At 52.5% G+C, this 15,988-nt stretch overlaps 1 protein-coding gene across 3 annotated transcripts; it reads right to left on the bottom strand.

The window, feature by feature from the left end:
- Positions 1 to 8,225: 8,225 nt before the first annotated feature.
- Positions 8,226 to 15,507, bottom strand: SLC35C1 (solute carrier family 35 member C1). 3 transcript variants are annotated; one of them, XM_029206964.1, is made up of 3 exons: positions 15,404 to 15,507; positions 13,247 to 13,773; positions 8,226 to 10,007 (listed from the first exon to the last, which is right to left on the bottom strand). In XM_029206964.1, exons 2-3 carry the CDS (start codon positions 13,740 to 13,742, stop codon positions 9,451 to 9,453), a joined length of 1,053 nt encoding a protein of 350 aa, XP_029062797.1. In that variant the 5' UTR covers positions 13,743 to 13,773; positions 15,404 to 15,507; the 3' UTR covers positions 8,226 to 9,450. The 3 variants fall into 3 exon arrangements, with proteins under 3 accessions (XP_029062797.1, XP_029062796.1, XP_029062795.1); XM_029206963.1 differs by lacking the exon at positions 15,404 to 15,507 and adding an exon at positions 15,091 to 15,183; XM_029206962.1 differs by having other exon boundaries at positions 9,277 to 10,007; positions 15,382 to 15,456.
- Positions 15,508 to 15,988: the final 481 nt, after the last annotated feature.

The following is a 15,988-nucleotide window of genomic DNA, read 5'->3' as shown; positions in this document are numbered from 1 at the left end:
GTTGGTGTGTGAATTATAGCTCAATAAAAGACGTTTAAAAAAATTTATTAAGAGTCTTCTCTGCAATAGCCTCTTTACCAGTACTGAGGATTCAGTTGTGAGCAAGAGAGTCCCCATTCCTGCTGTCAAGGACTTTACAGTCCAGTGGGGGAGACAGTGCTATGGAGGAAATGCCCAGGGGTGGGATCTTATTGCCATAGCTAATGTCTGTGAAGCACTTACCATGTGCCAGGGACCTGCTCAACTCGTTTGATCCCCATGACAATTTGTGAGATACGTCATTTTCTTGTCACTATTTTGCAGGTGAGGAAACCAAGGCACAGAAAGGTTAAGGAACCCATGCAAGGTTGCACAGCTAGTCGGTGGCAGAGCTGGAATTTAAATCCAGGCAGTCTGGCTCTAGGGTCCAAGTTGGGTGAATAAAGGAGGGCTTCTCTGAGGAATTGGTGTTGTCCAGGTGTTCACAGTTGCCCCCTTCTTACCATCTGCTCTGTCTCGACCAAACTTTAGTCAGGCTTCTCCCTTTCCTACAGGCCCCTGGACTCCGCTTGCCCCAAGCCTGAGCAAGCACCGAAAAAGTAGAATGTGCCTCCCCTTATCAGCTTCTCCTGGTTACTGGCTGACTAAAGCCAGATGTTTTTCCTATCAGATCCCATTTGTCACTTCCCATTGCTTGTCTGTCTCCCCTCCATAGATTCTGCTTGCCTCCTCCTTTATCCTAAAAGAGAAGAACCTTTCTCTTCTTGATTTTGAGATGCTCAAAGATTTCTGAGACTGGTGTGTTCTCTCTATTGCAGTAGCCTTTCTTTCTAATGAACGTGTCTCCCTATCTACGTCCAGATTTGTTTTTATTGGACAATGTTTGCGCTGAGATCTGAGGGGCTAGCAGGTGCAACTATGTGGAGAAGGGAAAAACAGTGCTGTGGGTAAAGAAAACAGCATGTACAAAGGTCCTGAGGTGGGTAGGAGCATTAAGCACTAGAAGAGTTAAAGACTAGATGCTAAATGAAATAAACCCCAGGTCAAGCACCCAGGTTCCCTCTATCCTTCCACTCATCTGTCCTCAGGTGTTGGCTGCTTCCCTCAAGGTGGCAAAATGGCTACAGCAGCTCCACCCACCTACAGAATGCTTCCTTTGTAAGACAGAGGAAAGTCTTTAGGGAAGCACCCCGTCAGACCTCTCCTCAGGTCTCATTGGCCAGGATTGCACACATGGCCTTGCCCAGGCCAATCTGATATGATTTAGACCTATCACAATTCACCCCTGGGGTTTGGATGGAGCTGGCCTCAGGGAAGCAAGAGTTCACCTGACACTTGAACAAAATGGGGGCTCTTTGGTCCAGAAGAGGGGGTTATTGGTGAACAACCAGCAGTGGCTGCCATTTGCACCTTCTATTAACATGATTAAAAGCCCTGAGGAATTTTTGGAGGAGGTTGATGGGATAGCATTCACTCTTTCACCCTCCCAAAATAAACTGTGAAGCCATATGCAAATATTCCTTACAATAATAGAAAGCTTTGTTATTATGCTGCTATGTTAACTATTCTTAGTATTTGCAGTAGCAAAATCGATCACAGAAGCCCCCCAGGTCCTCTCCTGCATCCCTGCGCATTTCAAGGACAGTGTGAAGAGGGGCAGTAAAGCTTTTCACACACTCTAAGGGCCTGTAAATGTTGTGTCTACTCATTGCTGCTGGAAAATGGTGGAAACAACCAGAGTGACCCCCTTCAGGGAGCTTCTCTTCTGGGGAGGTGGCAAAAGAAGGGTGCTTTAGCTGGCAAAGCCAAGAGAGACAATCCCATCAGCTCTGGTTCATAGAGTTGCTGCCACCTTTGCCCCCCGGTTCTGTGTCCTATTCAACCTCTCACAGATGTGATGAGGCTGCCAAAGAAGTTATATTCTAAGAAAAAGGGCGTGAAATGGTGGCCTGAGGCTGAATCTGGTCCGTGTGTGTGTGTGTGTGTGTGTGTGTGTGTGTGTGCCACACAGCCCACACAGTATTTTATAAATCTGAGTCACTGTTTAAAAGAAATCAGGAGGTTGCACTTAAAGATTCAGATTTCCAGCTTCTCTTGCAAAAGTAGAAGTTCTGGCAATATAGGCCCAAGTGGCAAAAGATGAAAAGAACTCAGTCGTGTCTCCCCTGTTTGAAACTGTCCATTTCACCACAGCTCCCATCCAGCTCACCTTCCTCATTTGCGTTACTGGTGGTCCCCATTGCTGTCTTTACATCAGGAGTTCACTCCCGTGATAAATAAGTGTTCACCTTCCCTGTGATTGCAGCGGGAGGGAGGGAGCAGAGAAGGCAGATGAAGGCGGCAGGGATGGATGCAGCAACAGAGCCCTGGCGTCTCCAACTCCTGCCAGGGCAGATCCTTCCCACCCAGCGGGCTGGAAGGCTGCTCTGGGCAGGTCTCAGAGCTGAATCCACAGGGCCCGTGTGGCAGAGGGGACAAAGTCCTACCGTTTTTTCTGCCGTGAGCTTCCATCTAAGAATCACAGCTGCTGTTTATGTAGCAGATAGCATGCTAAGCGTGCAACACGCATTATCTCATCCAGTCACTGCACTGCCCTCTGGTGTAGCAACTATCATCATCCTCTCTCTACATATCAGGCAACTGAGGCTCAGAGACATCAAGTCATTTGCCTATGGCCACACAGCTAGGAAGTGGCCAGGAAACCGAGTCTGCAGAAATGTCATCTGACTCACGCAAAGACGCCCAGCCAGCACATGGCAGAGCTGGGATTCCAACTAAGGTCCAATTGCCTAGAAGTTGAAAACTGGTGGCCAGAGGGGCAAACTAGTTTTGGAAATTAGGAATTTGGGGCCTTCTGCTGGGTTCACTGGCCCCCAGTTTGCTATAGGCTCCACTAATCCCTGTTGACTCACACCCTGGCCTCTCCCCTTGCCTGTTATTTGCCTGGTCTCTGGAGAAGGTGAGAACCTTCACGTTCTTTTTATGCCCCCTCACCTTCCCACAGAGTCCGACTCAAGTGAATATGAGCTCTTGGTCCCAGGACAGAGCTGGAGGTCTGTGTTTGTCTCTGTTGACCCCATCCCACCAGGTTTCATGGGAGTTGAAAGCTGAGATCGATGAGATATGGTTTGGGTTCGGGTTCAGCTCCATGACCATGATGCTGTTCCAGAGCCCAAGTTTTGTTGGATAGATTGAGTTGGCTTTAGGATCCACTGGTTCACTGGGGTGGTGGTTGAATTGATTTTACTGTTTTAAGTCATTTCTTTCTAACTGAGATTCAGTGCAAAGTGATCCTGCTTTAAATTAGGGTTATTAAAGGGGGTTTAGGATTACCTGAGATGAAGGTGTAAAGAGACTAGCTCAGGCCCTGCATATAGCGGGCACTCACTAAGGACCAGGGGAATGAAAAATGAGGTAAGGCAGGGACCCTGTGCATAGTGACCTGGGGAGGAAGCAGAGAGAGGCTCGCTAGCTGGATGGAAAATCATATAAGCCTTCTGGGGCTACAGAGCAGCCTGGAAACCAGACTGCAGGACTGGTAGAAATGCAGGCACCCCCAACGAGCCCCACCCTCACACCACAGCCTCCTTCCACCTGGCTGGGGCTCACCTGAGACTATTTCTTCCTCCCAAGCCAGCCTGTACCTGGACAGAAAGCTGATGGGGAGTGGCAGTTGTAGAAATAAACAAAGCTCATCCAAACGAGAACAAACAGGCTATTTATTTGGAGCCTGCTATAGCGGGGCAGTCAGCCACCATCACTTGTAATGTGGCAAAGATTTGAAGGCAGGCAGAGGAATGGGAAAGCTTTACAGTGAGAAAAGGGAAGTCTTCAGGAGGCTGTTAAACTGATGGGGAAGCTGGAGGTGGGCTAACTACGAGGGGCCAGGGCGCCTTATGTGACTGGTTGGTCCTTAGTTGGAAGTAGTGGGTGCGGGCCAAAATAGGGAAACAGGCAGTCATTCCCCAGATCCTGACTGTCCTGGGCTCACGTCTGTGGAGATATTGGTTTGGGTTCCAGAGCTGATTGCTGCCGAAGCTGTGGGTCAGAGTTCTATTGCCATATATGGCTTGGCCAATGTCCGTTTGTATGTTCAGTCTCACTGTGCAGAACCTAACTCTGTGATTTGGGTCACGTTGCTAATTTCTCTGTGTCTCGGTTCCCTCACCTCATCTGTGAAAGGGGGATGTTAATAGTACCCGGGTCAAGTGCTCAGAATAGCACCTGGCATGGGATGAGTATCTAACAAGTGCCAGCAGTAATAATAGTCATGGTGATTGTTGTTATTATTTCTAAAAATGATGATGATGCCTAGTAGAAAGGGCACTGGCCCGGGAGGAGGGGTCTGGGTTCCATCGCACTGCGGCCTTGGGCAAGCCTGTCATGCATTCTGAGCCTCAGGCTTGTCTGTGGAATCTGGGGCTGGACTCTGACTTCCCAACTCATTCCTGGCTCTCACGTTATAAATTCCCCACCTGTGCTCAACAGGTGCCGGACATCCTGCTGTCGTCCCCACGCTACTAACCACCCCTCCCTGCCCCACACCACCCATAGCCTTCCTTCACCTAAGCTCCCAGCACACCTGGACCAGGTGCTTCAGTGCAGCAGGCTCTGCTGTCCCATTTCAGCTGGTTTCAGGTCCTAAATTTAGCCCTTTCACAGGAGCCAAGGTTTGGGGGTGGGGGGATGGGCTGCGCGAGGGCTGCATCTGGTGAGGCAGCTGTGGGAAGCAAATCAGACAGGGGGGCCAGCAGGGCTGAGTACCACACTCTGTTTTGTCATTAGTGTCCCGGACTAGTCATTTGACCCTTTGGGGCCTCAGTTTTCTCATCTAGTAACTAAATTTCATGTATGTTGACTCCTTAAATCAACATATTATCTCTTAATTAGAACAACTTTCTCTTCTTTCATATGAGGAAAAGGATCAGAGAGGTTAAGTGATTTATCTAATTCATTCTCCTCACAGCAGCTAGAGGGAACTTTTTAAGCTATAAACCAGTCATGGCACTCCCAGTGGCTTCCCCAGGCACTGAGAATAAATCTAACCTCCTTGCTGTGGTCAGTAGGGTGCTCCCCGGCTGGAACTTGGTCTCTGACCTCCTCTCTTTCCACCCCATGGTGAGTGGAACCAAAAGGAGCCAGTGTTTCCAAGTAATGTCAGAAAGTTGCCAAGTCTGTCCCTTCCGCCTTTCCTATTCCTGGGATTTTTTTTTTTTTTTTTTTTTTTTCCAGTACACGGGCCTCTCACTGTCATGGCCTCTCCCGTCGTGGAGCACAGGCTCCGGACGCACAGGCTCAGCGGCCATGGCTCACGGGTCCAGCCGCTCCGTGGCGTGTGGGATCCTCCTGGAACGGGGCACGAACCTGCGTCCCCTGCATCAGCAGGCGGACTCTCAACCACTGCGCCACCAGGGAAGCCCCGGGATTTTTTTTTTTTAATACAAATTTATTTATTTTTATTTTTGGCTGCATTGGGTCTTTGTTGCTGCACGCAGGCTTTCTTTAGCTGTGGCGAGCGGGGGCTACTCTTCGTTGTGGTGCGTGGGCTTCTCATTGTGGTGGCTTCTCTTGTTGTGGACCACGGGCTCTAGGCACGTGGGCTTCAGTAGTTGTGGCACGTGGGCTCAGTAGTTGTGGTTCGCGGGCTCTAGGGCGCAGGCTTAGTGGTTGTAGTGCACAGGCTTAGTTGCTCTGTGGCATGTGGGATCTTCCCGGACCAGGGCTTGAACCTGTGTCCCCTGCATTGGCAGGCAGATTCTTAACCACTGTGCCACCAGGGAAGTCCTTATTCCTGGTATTTTTGTCCCCTGGGAATAGCTGGTTCCCCAACTCTGCTCCTACCCGCCTGGACTTCTCTCTGGTTCTGGACCACACCCAACTCTTCCTTCCTCAGGGCCTTTGCATGGGCTGTAACCTCTGCCTGGGATGCCCTTTCTTTAGCTCTTCCTATGGCTGGCTGCTTCCCATCTTTTGGGTCTGAGGTTAAATGTGCTCAGGGAGAGGCCTTCTCTGATTCTTTTGTCTAGAGAAGGGTCCCCTCTGATATTCTCCATTTTGGCTCGTTTTCTTCATTGTCCTCAACATGCTGTATTTGTTTACTTGTTTTTAGTGTCTTGTCCACTATTTGTCTCCCTAGTGCCTGATGCATAGTAATACTCCAAGAGATTGTTGTTTGTTGATGTTGGTAAGAACGATAGCTCACTGTATTTCCAGAATGATGCTGAGCATTAATTCACAATCATTTTGTGTGGCAGGAGGGACAAGGATTACCCCCATATCTCAGATAGGAAAAGTGAGGCCTGGAAAGGTTAGGGGACTTGCCTGAGGCCCCCTAGCTTTTAAGAAGTGGAACCCAGGTCTCCTGACTCCTGGTCAAGTGCTCTTCAAAAACAGAAGTGAAGGGCTTCCCTGGTGGCGCAGTGGTTGAGAGTCCGCCTGCCTGATGCAGGGGACACGGGTTCGTGCCCCGGTCTGGGAAGATCCCACATGCCGCAGAACGGCTGGGCCCGTGAGCCCCGGCCGCTGAGCCTGCGCGTCCGGAGCCTGTGCTCCGCAACGAGAGAGGCCACAACAGTGAGAGGCCCGCGTACTGGAAAAAAAAAAAAAAACAGAAGTGAAGAGCGACGCATTCTGAAGCAGAGGTGTGTTGCAGCGTTGGCCCAGCTCACTGTTCCTAAATTCTCCATCTTCACCCACCAATTTTTTTTTGCTGGGCAGGCTGACTTTCACATCCCTGTCTTTTGTACCAGGCTTTTTTTTTTATTGTTTGTTAAGTTAAAATTTATTTTGGCAAGTTAAAATCTATTTTCTGAGTTTTTTAATTTTTTAGTTGTATCCACCCTATTTCAGGTTATCTTTGTTGATGTCAGATGTGTATATGACGTTTATATGGTTCTTTTTAACCCTTCCTGGCTTTTTATTTTAGAGGAAACTTTGAAGAGAAACTCCTTCTTGATAGATACATTTTTTCTTTAGCAACTTGTTATCACTGGAATCAAAGGGAGAAAGTGATTTCTTTTTCCATTGGTTGTATTTGTATGTCACGAACAAAAGACAATTTGTTCAAAAAAAAAGGGACAAGAGAGAAGGGGAACAGTGGGTTTGCAGGGGAAGGAGCACCTCTTCTGCTGCTTGCAGGGGAAACATTCCTGGAGGCGGTCTTAGCTCCTTTAAATACCATAGAGATGAGCTGGGGGCGATGGTGCTGACTGTGGGAGAGGCTGGGATGCTGGCACTGCACATCTTTGTGCTTTCCTGTGTGGGGGTCTTGCACAGTAGGCTGTTGTGTCCTGAGACTTAAGGCTGCCTGAATTTTTTTCAAACTATTTAGGTTTTCCTTGAATCTTGTTCAAGAAAGTGCAACTAACATTAAGAATGTTATCTCAATTTTCTGATCATACAAAGGGTGCAGAAACGATTATGTCCCTTCTCTGTTTAAGGGACCTGGTGATGGCTTTAAAATCGTTTAGAATCAAGTCCAGATTGACCACTGCATTCAAGGCTGTTCATGCCATGGCCCACCCTCCTTTTCTATTCACCCTCCCCCCCCAAAAAAAAACCTCTCACCGCCCCCCATGTGCTCTTTCCTCAGCTTAACCTTGTTTCCTGGGCCAGTCTACCCTTGCTCCTGGAACCCCCTACTTGCCCAGTAATATTCAGTTCAAACATCTTGGCCCTTGTGAAGACTTGGTCTCTCCATCTTCTGAGACCTCAGGGCAATACTGCATCTGTTATTTGATGTGTGTTTATATTCGAGACCCTTGAAGCAGATTTGGGTCTTCATACCAGTATGTTCTACCACAGTGCCTGGCATGTAGTAGATGCTCAAAAAATGCTGGGTACCTGTGCTCTGAAGGCAGAGACCTCCGTCTGAATCCTACTGCTGCCTCTTCCTTCCTGTGCTCCTCCTTGAGCCTCAGTGTTCTCATCTGTGAAATGGGGGATCGGCGATGGTGCCCACTTCCAGGCGCGTGGGAGGGTTGTGGAGATGAATGATGGAATAGAGGACTCAGCAGTGTCTTGCCTCCAGCAAGTGCCCAGTAAATGGCAACAAGCACCAATATGAAACCTGAGGTCTGGAAGGAGTCTTGGTATTTGAATCAACCCCTTGCCTGGAGGGAGAACAGATTCTTAGAAGGGTTGTCCTGCTAGAACCCAGGCTTGGCGATGGCAGGGATGAGCCTTCGTTCATAAATCCCAGCCAGACCCTGCCTGTCCCTTCTCGCTGCACACACACAGGATGTCTTACTCTGATTTTTAATTAAATCACACACAATTCAGGGCATCAGGCCCCACCAACTTCATTAGAAGCCACCTGGGATTGTGCGGGGACGCGAAGAGAGTAGTCGTGAGACGCTCCACTCTCCCCAGCCTTTCGTTACAGGTGCTGAAGACATCAGGAGTTACCCCAGGGAGTTTCGTTCCACTTGGTGGAACAAAACACCCAACAGAAGGAACAGGAGTTGTGAAAGCCACCCTCAAGCCCAGAGGGTGTGGTGAGGGGAAGGGAAGATTCTTTCCGTCCCAAACTCAGGGAAGTTTGTAATTGTTAGCTTAACACCTTCATCAAGATCAGGTTACAACACCTGCCCTGCAGGGACCTGGATCTTGGGGGGCCCAGCACAGCTTAGGTGGAAGGCTCTGAGCTGACCCTGGCTCCATCAGCATTCCCTGGAGAGGCAGAGTTGGGAGAAGCCAAAGCGGCTCCCTGCCTCCACTTCTGGGGGGCTGTTACCTGAGCCAGGTAGCTGTTTGTGCCAGGTGGCAGCTGCCCCTCAGGGGCAGGGGAGTGAGGCGGGCAAAACTGGTGTTAGCGACTGCGGGAGGGTGTTAATGAGCAGGGGCCTGGGCCAGGCTTGGTACCCCCGATCCTTCAACCCCTTGCACGGGGGCTGCTGGTCTCAAGGCAGAGAAGAGAGAATGCTTGTTCATTTCCTCCCTCAGCCCAGCCTACACTTTCCTCCAAAAGGGGCTGGTTTGGGGTGGGCCTCACACCGGGGCACAGAGGTGTGAGGTTTCCCAAATCCTAAGCTTGTGGTGGGGTCACACCCCCACCTCCCCTGAGTCCAAGTGAAGACGTAATGGCTTTGCCAATACTGTCCCTTAAAGGTTGTGGCCTGTCCCCAACCCCAAAGGTCATGTGGAGGTAGGAGGCCCTGGCAGGGGGACAGGAAGGGGTGCTGTCCCTCTCCTACTCCCAGAGAGCTGGTGCTCTTCCAGAGAACCTAACTGGCTCTTCCCATGGGGGTTCCCTCCTCCCTAGGGGAGGACAAAAACCCAGAAATAGGAAAGGGGGTCGAGACAGGTTTGGCAACTTTCTGACATCACTAGGAAACACCGGTTCCATTTCAACCACCAGATTCCCATCAGGTCTGTAAGGCCACTGTCTCTGGGTCCAGAGAGACACCTTCACTTCATTCATGGGCATTCTCTCTGGGCTGGGCCGGGCCATTGCAGGGTCTCCGGAGGAGCTCACACCTCCACGTTACTCTTCTCCTCCTTGGGGCGGGGCTCCTCCTGAATCTTTTTCATCTCCCAGCCCCTGACCCAGGTGTAGGCGGAGGAGCCGCCCAGCACCATCATGTTGCTCATCCACCAGAGGAAGCTCTTCGTCTCCTCGTAGTAGAGGACGGCCAGCACCGTCTGGAAACAGGCTTTGGCTGTGCCGGACACATTGTGGGTCAGGGGACTGGTGAACTTGATCTGCAGTCCTGTTACATAGCCGATGGCGAAGCCAAACAGGCCGCCCAGCGTCATCATGCCCCAGAAGTGGGCGCTGCCCAGCTGGGGGAAGTTGTAGAGGGCCGGGAGCTCCCCCAGCAGCAGGAGCAGGGGCAGAAAGAGGACGCAGGCGTTGACGTTGTTGTAGAAGGTCAGACGCCAGATGCTGCCGTCCACCGCGGGGAGCACCTTCTTGGTGTAGATGGCATTGAGTGAGACGCAGAGGCTTGCGAGCACGCCAAAAAGGGTGCCCGTCCAAGACAGGGTACCCTCTGCGCCCTCCTGGTCCACACCAAGCCAGAAGCCACCTACAGTAGGGAGAGGAGGAGAAGGGTGAGCGGGGGCAGGAGGAAGGACAGAGAATTTTGCCACCAAAAGTTCACAGACTGTGTAATGCTGTCCCCATCATCCCATCCTCCCTGCTCTTCCTGCAAGAAACGTGTGCAAAGTCTCCACTACATGCTAAGCACCACTCAGGGCTGGGGAAGTAGCTCAGGACATGAACCCTTCCTTACGGAGCTCACATTCTGGCAGAGGAGAGAGACATTAAAATGATTAAAGAAGTAATTTTAAAGAAGTAATCTCCCAATTACTTCCTTAATTACAATTGTAATGAGGTCCATAAAACTAACAGGGTGCTGTGAGAGCCCATAACTGGGCGACTGTGCTGGCCTGGGGCACCTGGAAAGCAACATTTGAAATGAGCTCTGAAGGATGAGCACAGATACAGCACTTAGTGGTTAAGGTGACCTTGGCAAAGCGACTTAAGGTCTCGGAGCCTCGGCTTCCTGGTCTGTAAAATGGGAGCCTACAATGGTTAGAAGCACTTGTGGCCTGAGGTCTTTGGGGATAGTCACTCTTTCTGAGACTCTCATGTTGTGACATCTCCTGCTCACAGAGCCTCCATGGCACCCCGCTGCCCCCCAAGTCTGCAAGGAGTCTCAGCCTGGCATGCGGGGCTTCCCACGCCCTTGCCACGATCTGTGTCTCTATGTCACGATCACCCCGAGTCCCCTCTCATCTCCCTGCTTCTCACACCAGAGCTCAGTGTCCTTGATCATTTACTGCACCAGAAACACCCTCCTCCTTCCTGGGAGATTCCACTCATTCTTCAGGGTCAAAGCCAAGTCTCTCCAGGGCTGAAGTCTTTCCTGATATCCCCAGCACCCAGACCTCTTCCTGGCCTCCTCCTGCTGTGCTTTCCTTCAAGACCCTTGCCTGCCCTGGGCTGCTAGACACCTGCCCGTGGGGACAGTACAGTCCCTTTAGCTAGACCCCACCTTCCCAGAAGGCAGGAGCTGAATCTTACACATGTTTTATCTCCCGCCTCAGCAGCCCGCGATGTGGTTTTGGTGCCAGAGAGATTTGGGCTCTGATCAGGCTCTGCTATTTAGAGGCTGGGTGGCCTGGGGACAGTTTACTTAACTTCTCTGAGCTCCCATTTCCTTCAGCTGTAGAGATCTGGGTCACGTTCTTGACCCTCCCACTCCAATCAATCTACTCTCCGCCTTGCAAACAGAATGATCTTCCTACAGTACAGATCTGCTCAGGTCCTGTCCTGGCTTAAAGCCCCTCTGTGCCTCCCCACTGCCCTCAGGAAACAGTCCAGACTCACTTAACTTGGGCAGCCTCATGGGTGCATCTTGCTCTGGCCCAGCCATGCAGAAATGCACATGTTTTTTCTACTGACTAGAACATTCTCTCCTCACTCCTTCCTTATACCCATCTAGTACTTTCTCTGGAATGCCTGCTTAGATTCCTCCCTCCCCACTCCCCACCAGGGTTTCCACAGCACCTTTTGTGTCTCAATCCCAGGAGGCCTGGAGAGTCACCTGAGACCCATCTTCCCCCTCGAGGAGTAAGGAAGGAAGGGGAAACACTGCGGAGAGGAAGCCAGGTGCTGGGCCAGCACAGGGCACCAGCCTCCAGGGCGCCTGCCCCATCAGGCTGGCCAGCGAATGCACTTTCCCAGAAGCTATCTCACCATCTGCTACTTCGATTACTTTTTGGGACTTGGGCCTAGTTTCCCTAATGACTTCACTGGTCGGCATGCAAATTTGCCAACCAGGAGGTCCCTCCCACTCCACCCCTTATAGGGTCAGCAGGGTTGAAGTGGAAATCCCTGGGGCATTTGGCTAAGTGAGGCCTGGGAGCCCATACCAGCCCCTTGGGGAGAAAGTGGAAGCAGCGAGCCCGATCTGCCAGGGGTCTTAGCAGCTCCCCCCCAACTCCAACCTCTGCCCTGCTCCCTCTCCCACCTTGGACCTAGACTGGGCAGCCCTAGGCCCCGAAGTGGCTCAGTGAGGGGAACATTTTCTAGGACAGGTGGCCTGGGATAGGCCTCTCCCCAGCAACCAGTGCAACACAGCCTGAGACTCTGAGACACCAACTGAGAATATGTAGGTCAACCAAGATGAAATTTGCAGCACCAGGAAGAACCTGAACAGGTTCAAAGAAAGATCCCATTCCTGGATGACTGAGCCCCAGGAGGGCTCTGAGGGGGTGGGAAGCTGGGGGTGCTCTTACCTAATGGGCTGCAATAAAACATTTTGTGATGATGGAAATGTTCTGTCATCTGTGCTGTCCAATACAGTAGCCACTGGCTACACATGGCGACTAAGCACTTGAAATGTGGCTACAGAATCTGGTAACAACACCTGCAACCGAATAACTGAATTTAAAAAATTTCACTGAATTTTAACTGGAATGGACACATGTGGTCAGTGGCTGCTGAACCGGATAGCGCAGTTCTAACCTCTAGGGGACAAGAACAGAGCAGAGTGGTTAGAAACACAGGCCTGGGGGTCCGGCCAATCTGAGTTTGCATCCCAGCATGGCTACTTCCTAGCTGTGGGGCTCTGGGTAAGTGACTTAACCTCTCTGAGTGTCAGTTTCCTTGTTTGTGTAGAGTTGATCATGGTGATGCTACCACCCAGGGGATATCTGGGGAACATAGGAGATGCTGTATGCAAATGATGTCCCCATCAATAATTTTTATTTTCTGAGGGTCACGTCTGGGAAGATGGCTAAGTTATCTCAAAGCATATCTCTTGCCACTGACTCAGGCATTATTGTAAGCCTGCAAGGTCAGACGGTGATGGTATATTTATTACAAGATGCCATGTCCTCTAGAAAGAGCACTGGATGGGGTGTCAGGACACTTGAAGTCTTGAGAAGCAAGAGAGTATAGTAGTGGTCAAGTGTAAGGAGCCAGATTGCTTGAGATCAGATCCCACCTCTGCCGCTTAGCTGAGTGATCTTTGACAAATTACTTAACCTCTCTGTGCCTTGGTTTTCCCTCTGTGAAATGTATATTAGAATCCCATCTTGTTTGAAGGGGCCTGATTGGGCCCCTAACTTGCTAGGTGACCTCCAGAAAGTTACTTGCTTTCTCTGGACCCCAGGCTCTTCCTCATATGACTGTCACAACAAGGGAGCTGGGACAGATAAAGTCAAAGGTGGTTGACAGGGTTATTCTTTAGGGTTTTGGTCCCCATCTTCCCCCACCGCCCACAGCCATTCCCCGTGGCCCTGGCTGGCCACTCACCAATGATGATGCTGCAGGTGAGCAGGGCATAGAAGGAGGTGGTTTGCTTGAGCAGCAGGTAGGAGAGCAGCACATTGAAGACGGTGGTGAGTGAGCGACCCACGTTGTAGAAGGCCACACCCACATACTTGAGGGAGAGGTTATTGAAGGTGATCATGCCGATGAAGACCACCGACAGGGGCAGGATGCTTCGGGCCACCCTGAGGTCCAGGCGCAGGGTGGGGAAGTCCATGGTACCAGGGCAGCAGGTGGCCAGTGAGCTGAGGCCCTTGCACAGCAGCGCGGTCACCAGACACTGGTAGAAGGTGACGAAGATGGGGGTGTCCAGCTGTAGGGAGGGGCTATCCAGCAGGTACTTGTTAAGGAACACCATGGAGATGGACGTGACCCAGTAGAGAGAGACTACCAGAGCGATCTGCAGTGCCCGCAGCACAAAGGGCTTCTCGTGGCTGGCCTCTGCCTCTCCGGAGGGGTCGGAAGTCCCCATCAGTGCCATGTGCAGGATCTTTGACCGCTTCAGAGAGGCCCTGTTCATGGTAGCAGAGGAGCTGGGTCACCCTACAGCCAGACTGATTTCCTGGAGTACGGAGCAGTGAGCTCACTTCTGCTTTCTGCAAGCTGAAGTCCTCAACTGTCACATGGTGGGTGGCCTGGAGGCCTCCCACCCTTCTCCTGGATGGAGAGGTTCTGCTCTGGGGTGAGTCCCACAACCCGCTGCCACCCTGAGGGGGTTCATGAGACAAGACACAGGGAAGAGGTGAGGGACGGGCTAAGGTTGGACAGAGATGACAGGTCAGGGGAGAAGGGGCTGGGACCTAGCAAGGAGGATTCGCAGGAAGGGGGGTGGCGGGGGAGAGATATGGAAGGAAAACGGGGAGAAATGCAAGGCGGAGGTGTTAGAAAAGGGCGGGGGACAGCGTGGTGAAGAAGTGCTGAGAGAGACAGGCATGGGCTGCTATGGGAGAGAAAGGTTTGCAGGGTGAGAGGGGGAGGCATGCAAGGAGCTGAAAGGAGAGCGTGCGGGGGGGGTTGGAAAGAGGGTGCAGGCGAGGTCAGAGGCGCTCACGGCCCAGGCGCCGGTACAAGCCCAAGGCGCGCAGTCTTCCCAGGTGCCGGCCCTCGCTCCGCCCAGCAACCTCCGGACTTCCGAGGCCGCTCCCGCCGGCGAGGCGGGCCCAGGATTCATTTCCTGACACGCCTCCTTAAAGAGCCCGCAAGCCCAGCGTCTCCCTTAAGGCCACAGCCTCAGAGAAATGGCCTTCGGAGTCAGGCTCGCGCCGGGTCCCTGGCAGCCCTTGTGCGCTCCCTGCCCGCAGATGGTGGTGCTGGTGTTAGATATCGGTAGCCGCGGGAGGTGCCTGTGGGTGCTAGAGCCTCGGCCCACTTCCTCCCCCCAGTCCCCCTCCTCCGCCCCTGCTCCACATCCTCTAGAGGCTTAACGCCCCTCGACTCGGCTCGTCTGCAGGTTCACGTTGCCCCTCATCCCCGGGCAGGACTGCGTCCCCAGAGCCTTAGGAACGCCCCGCGTTCCCCGGCGTCTAGAGAACCCCCGCCCCCAACCTACCCCGCGTCCTTCTACCTAGTCCCGCTCACACTTCCAAAACCTTGTTGCAGTCTCCTCCTTCCCCCTACTTTCACCGCCCCCATCCCTCTCCCGAGCCGGAGACCCCCAACAGCGCCCCCACCCCACCCCACCACACCCTCGATTCGAGACCCTTCCGGCGGCCGGATCCGAGCCTCAAGTCAGCACCCCATCCCCAAACACCTTCTCCAGGCCGGGCTCAGCCGCAAGCTCCGACCCCGGGGCTGGCGTTCCCTGGCCCCGAAGGCGACCCCGCTCTTACCCCCTCCTCTGCAGCGGCCGCCGGCCCGCGCCACATTGAGCCGCACCTGCAGCGCCGCGCCCAGGGCCGCGCCCGCGGGAGACTACTTCCTGATCCCAGCTCCGGGCGTGAGCGCCGCGCCAGCCTCGCCGGCTTGCTCCCCACGTGGACCCGGGGTGGCGGCGGAGCGACCCGGGCCGCAGCCTGACCTTGGCCCCGGGTTATCCCACCGGTCGTGGGAGCAGGCCCCCTTCTCTTTACAAGGCCACCCCAGACCCGGGTATACCGCCCAGGATCCCCGGCTCCAGTTACCGCGGCTTGCACGTCCCAGTACCCGGCTGCATTCGTGGTCCGCTGCCGCGCAACCGGTCTGTGCTTCCAGAAGTGTGTTCGAGGAACAGCCGGGATTCTTCCTGCCAGCAGTTAGTGGAGTCCCCCTCCCCCTCCCAGGGACGGGGCTGGGAAATGGTCACCAGCCTGGGCCGTCACTCACCAGACAGCCGGGAGGACCGACTTCTTCCTGGTACCCGCTCTAGCACCAACGTTGGGTAGCTCAGTTCTCCGGAGTTATCGTCATTAAAACTAGGGGTCTGGACCATACCAGTGGGCTTCAACCTCCTTGCTCAAAACCCTAGATGATATGGTTGAAAGTAGAGACGACTATTTGTGTGTAGGATGTCAAATACCATTTAATTAGTACCATTTGATTTATGGGTGAGATGTCTGAGATTTGCTTCGAAATATTCAGAATACTCACCCCCACCCCCCAAAATATCCCCAAAGGTTGATAGATAAAACAAGATAGGCAATTGTTAAAGTTAGGCATGGGAACATGGAGGGTATAGGAGTCTCCTTACTTCTGTGTACATTTGAAAATTTCCATAAGAAAAAGGTAAAGCTTATGGAGTACATTTAAAGT

This window comes from Monodon monoceros, unplaced genomic scaffold (genome assembly GCF_005190385.1).
Source record: "Monodon monoceros isolate NGI ecotype Baffin Bay Population unplaced genomic scaffold, NGI_Narwhal_1 Super_Scaffold_7, whole genome shotgun sequence".
NCBI lineage: Eukaryota > Metazoa > Chordata > Mammalia > Artiodactyla > Monodontidae > Monodon > Monodon monoceros.
Note: the sequence above shows the minus strand (reverse complement) of the source record. Positions and strands in the feature narration are given on the sequence as shown.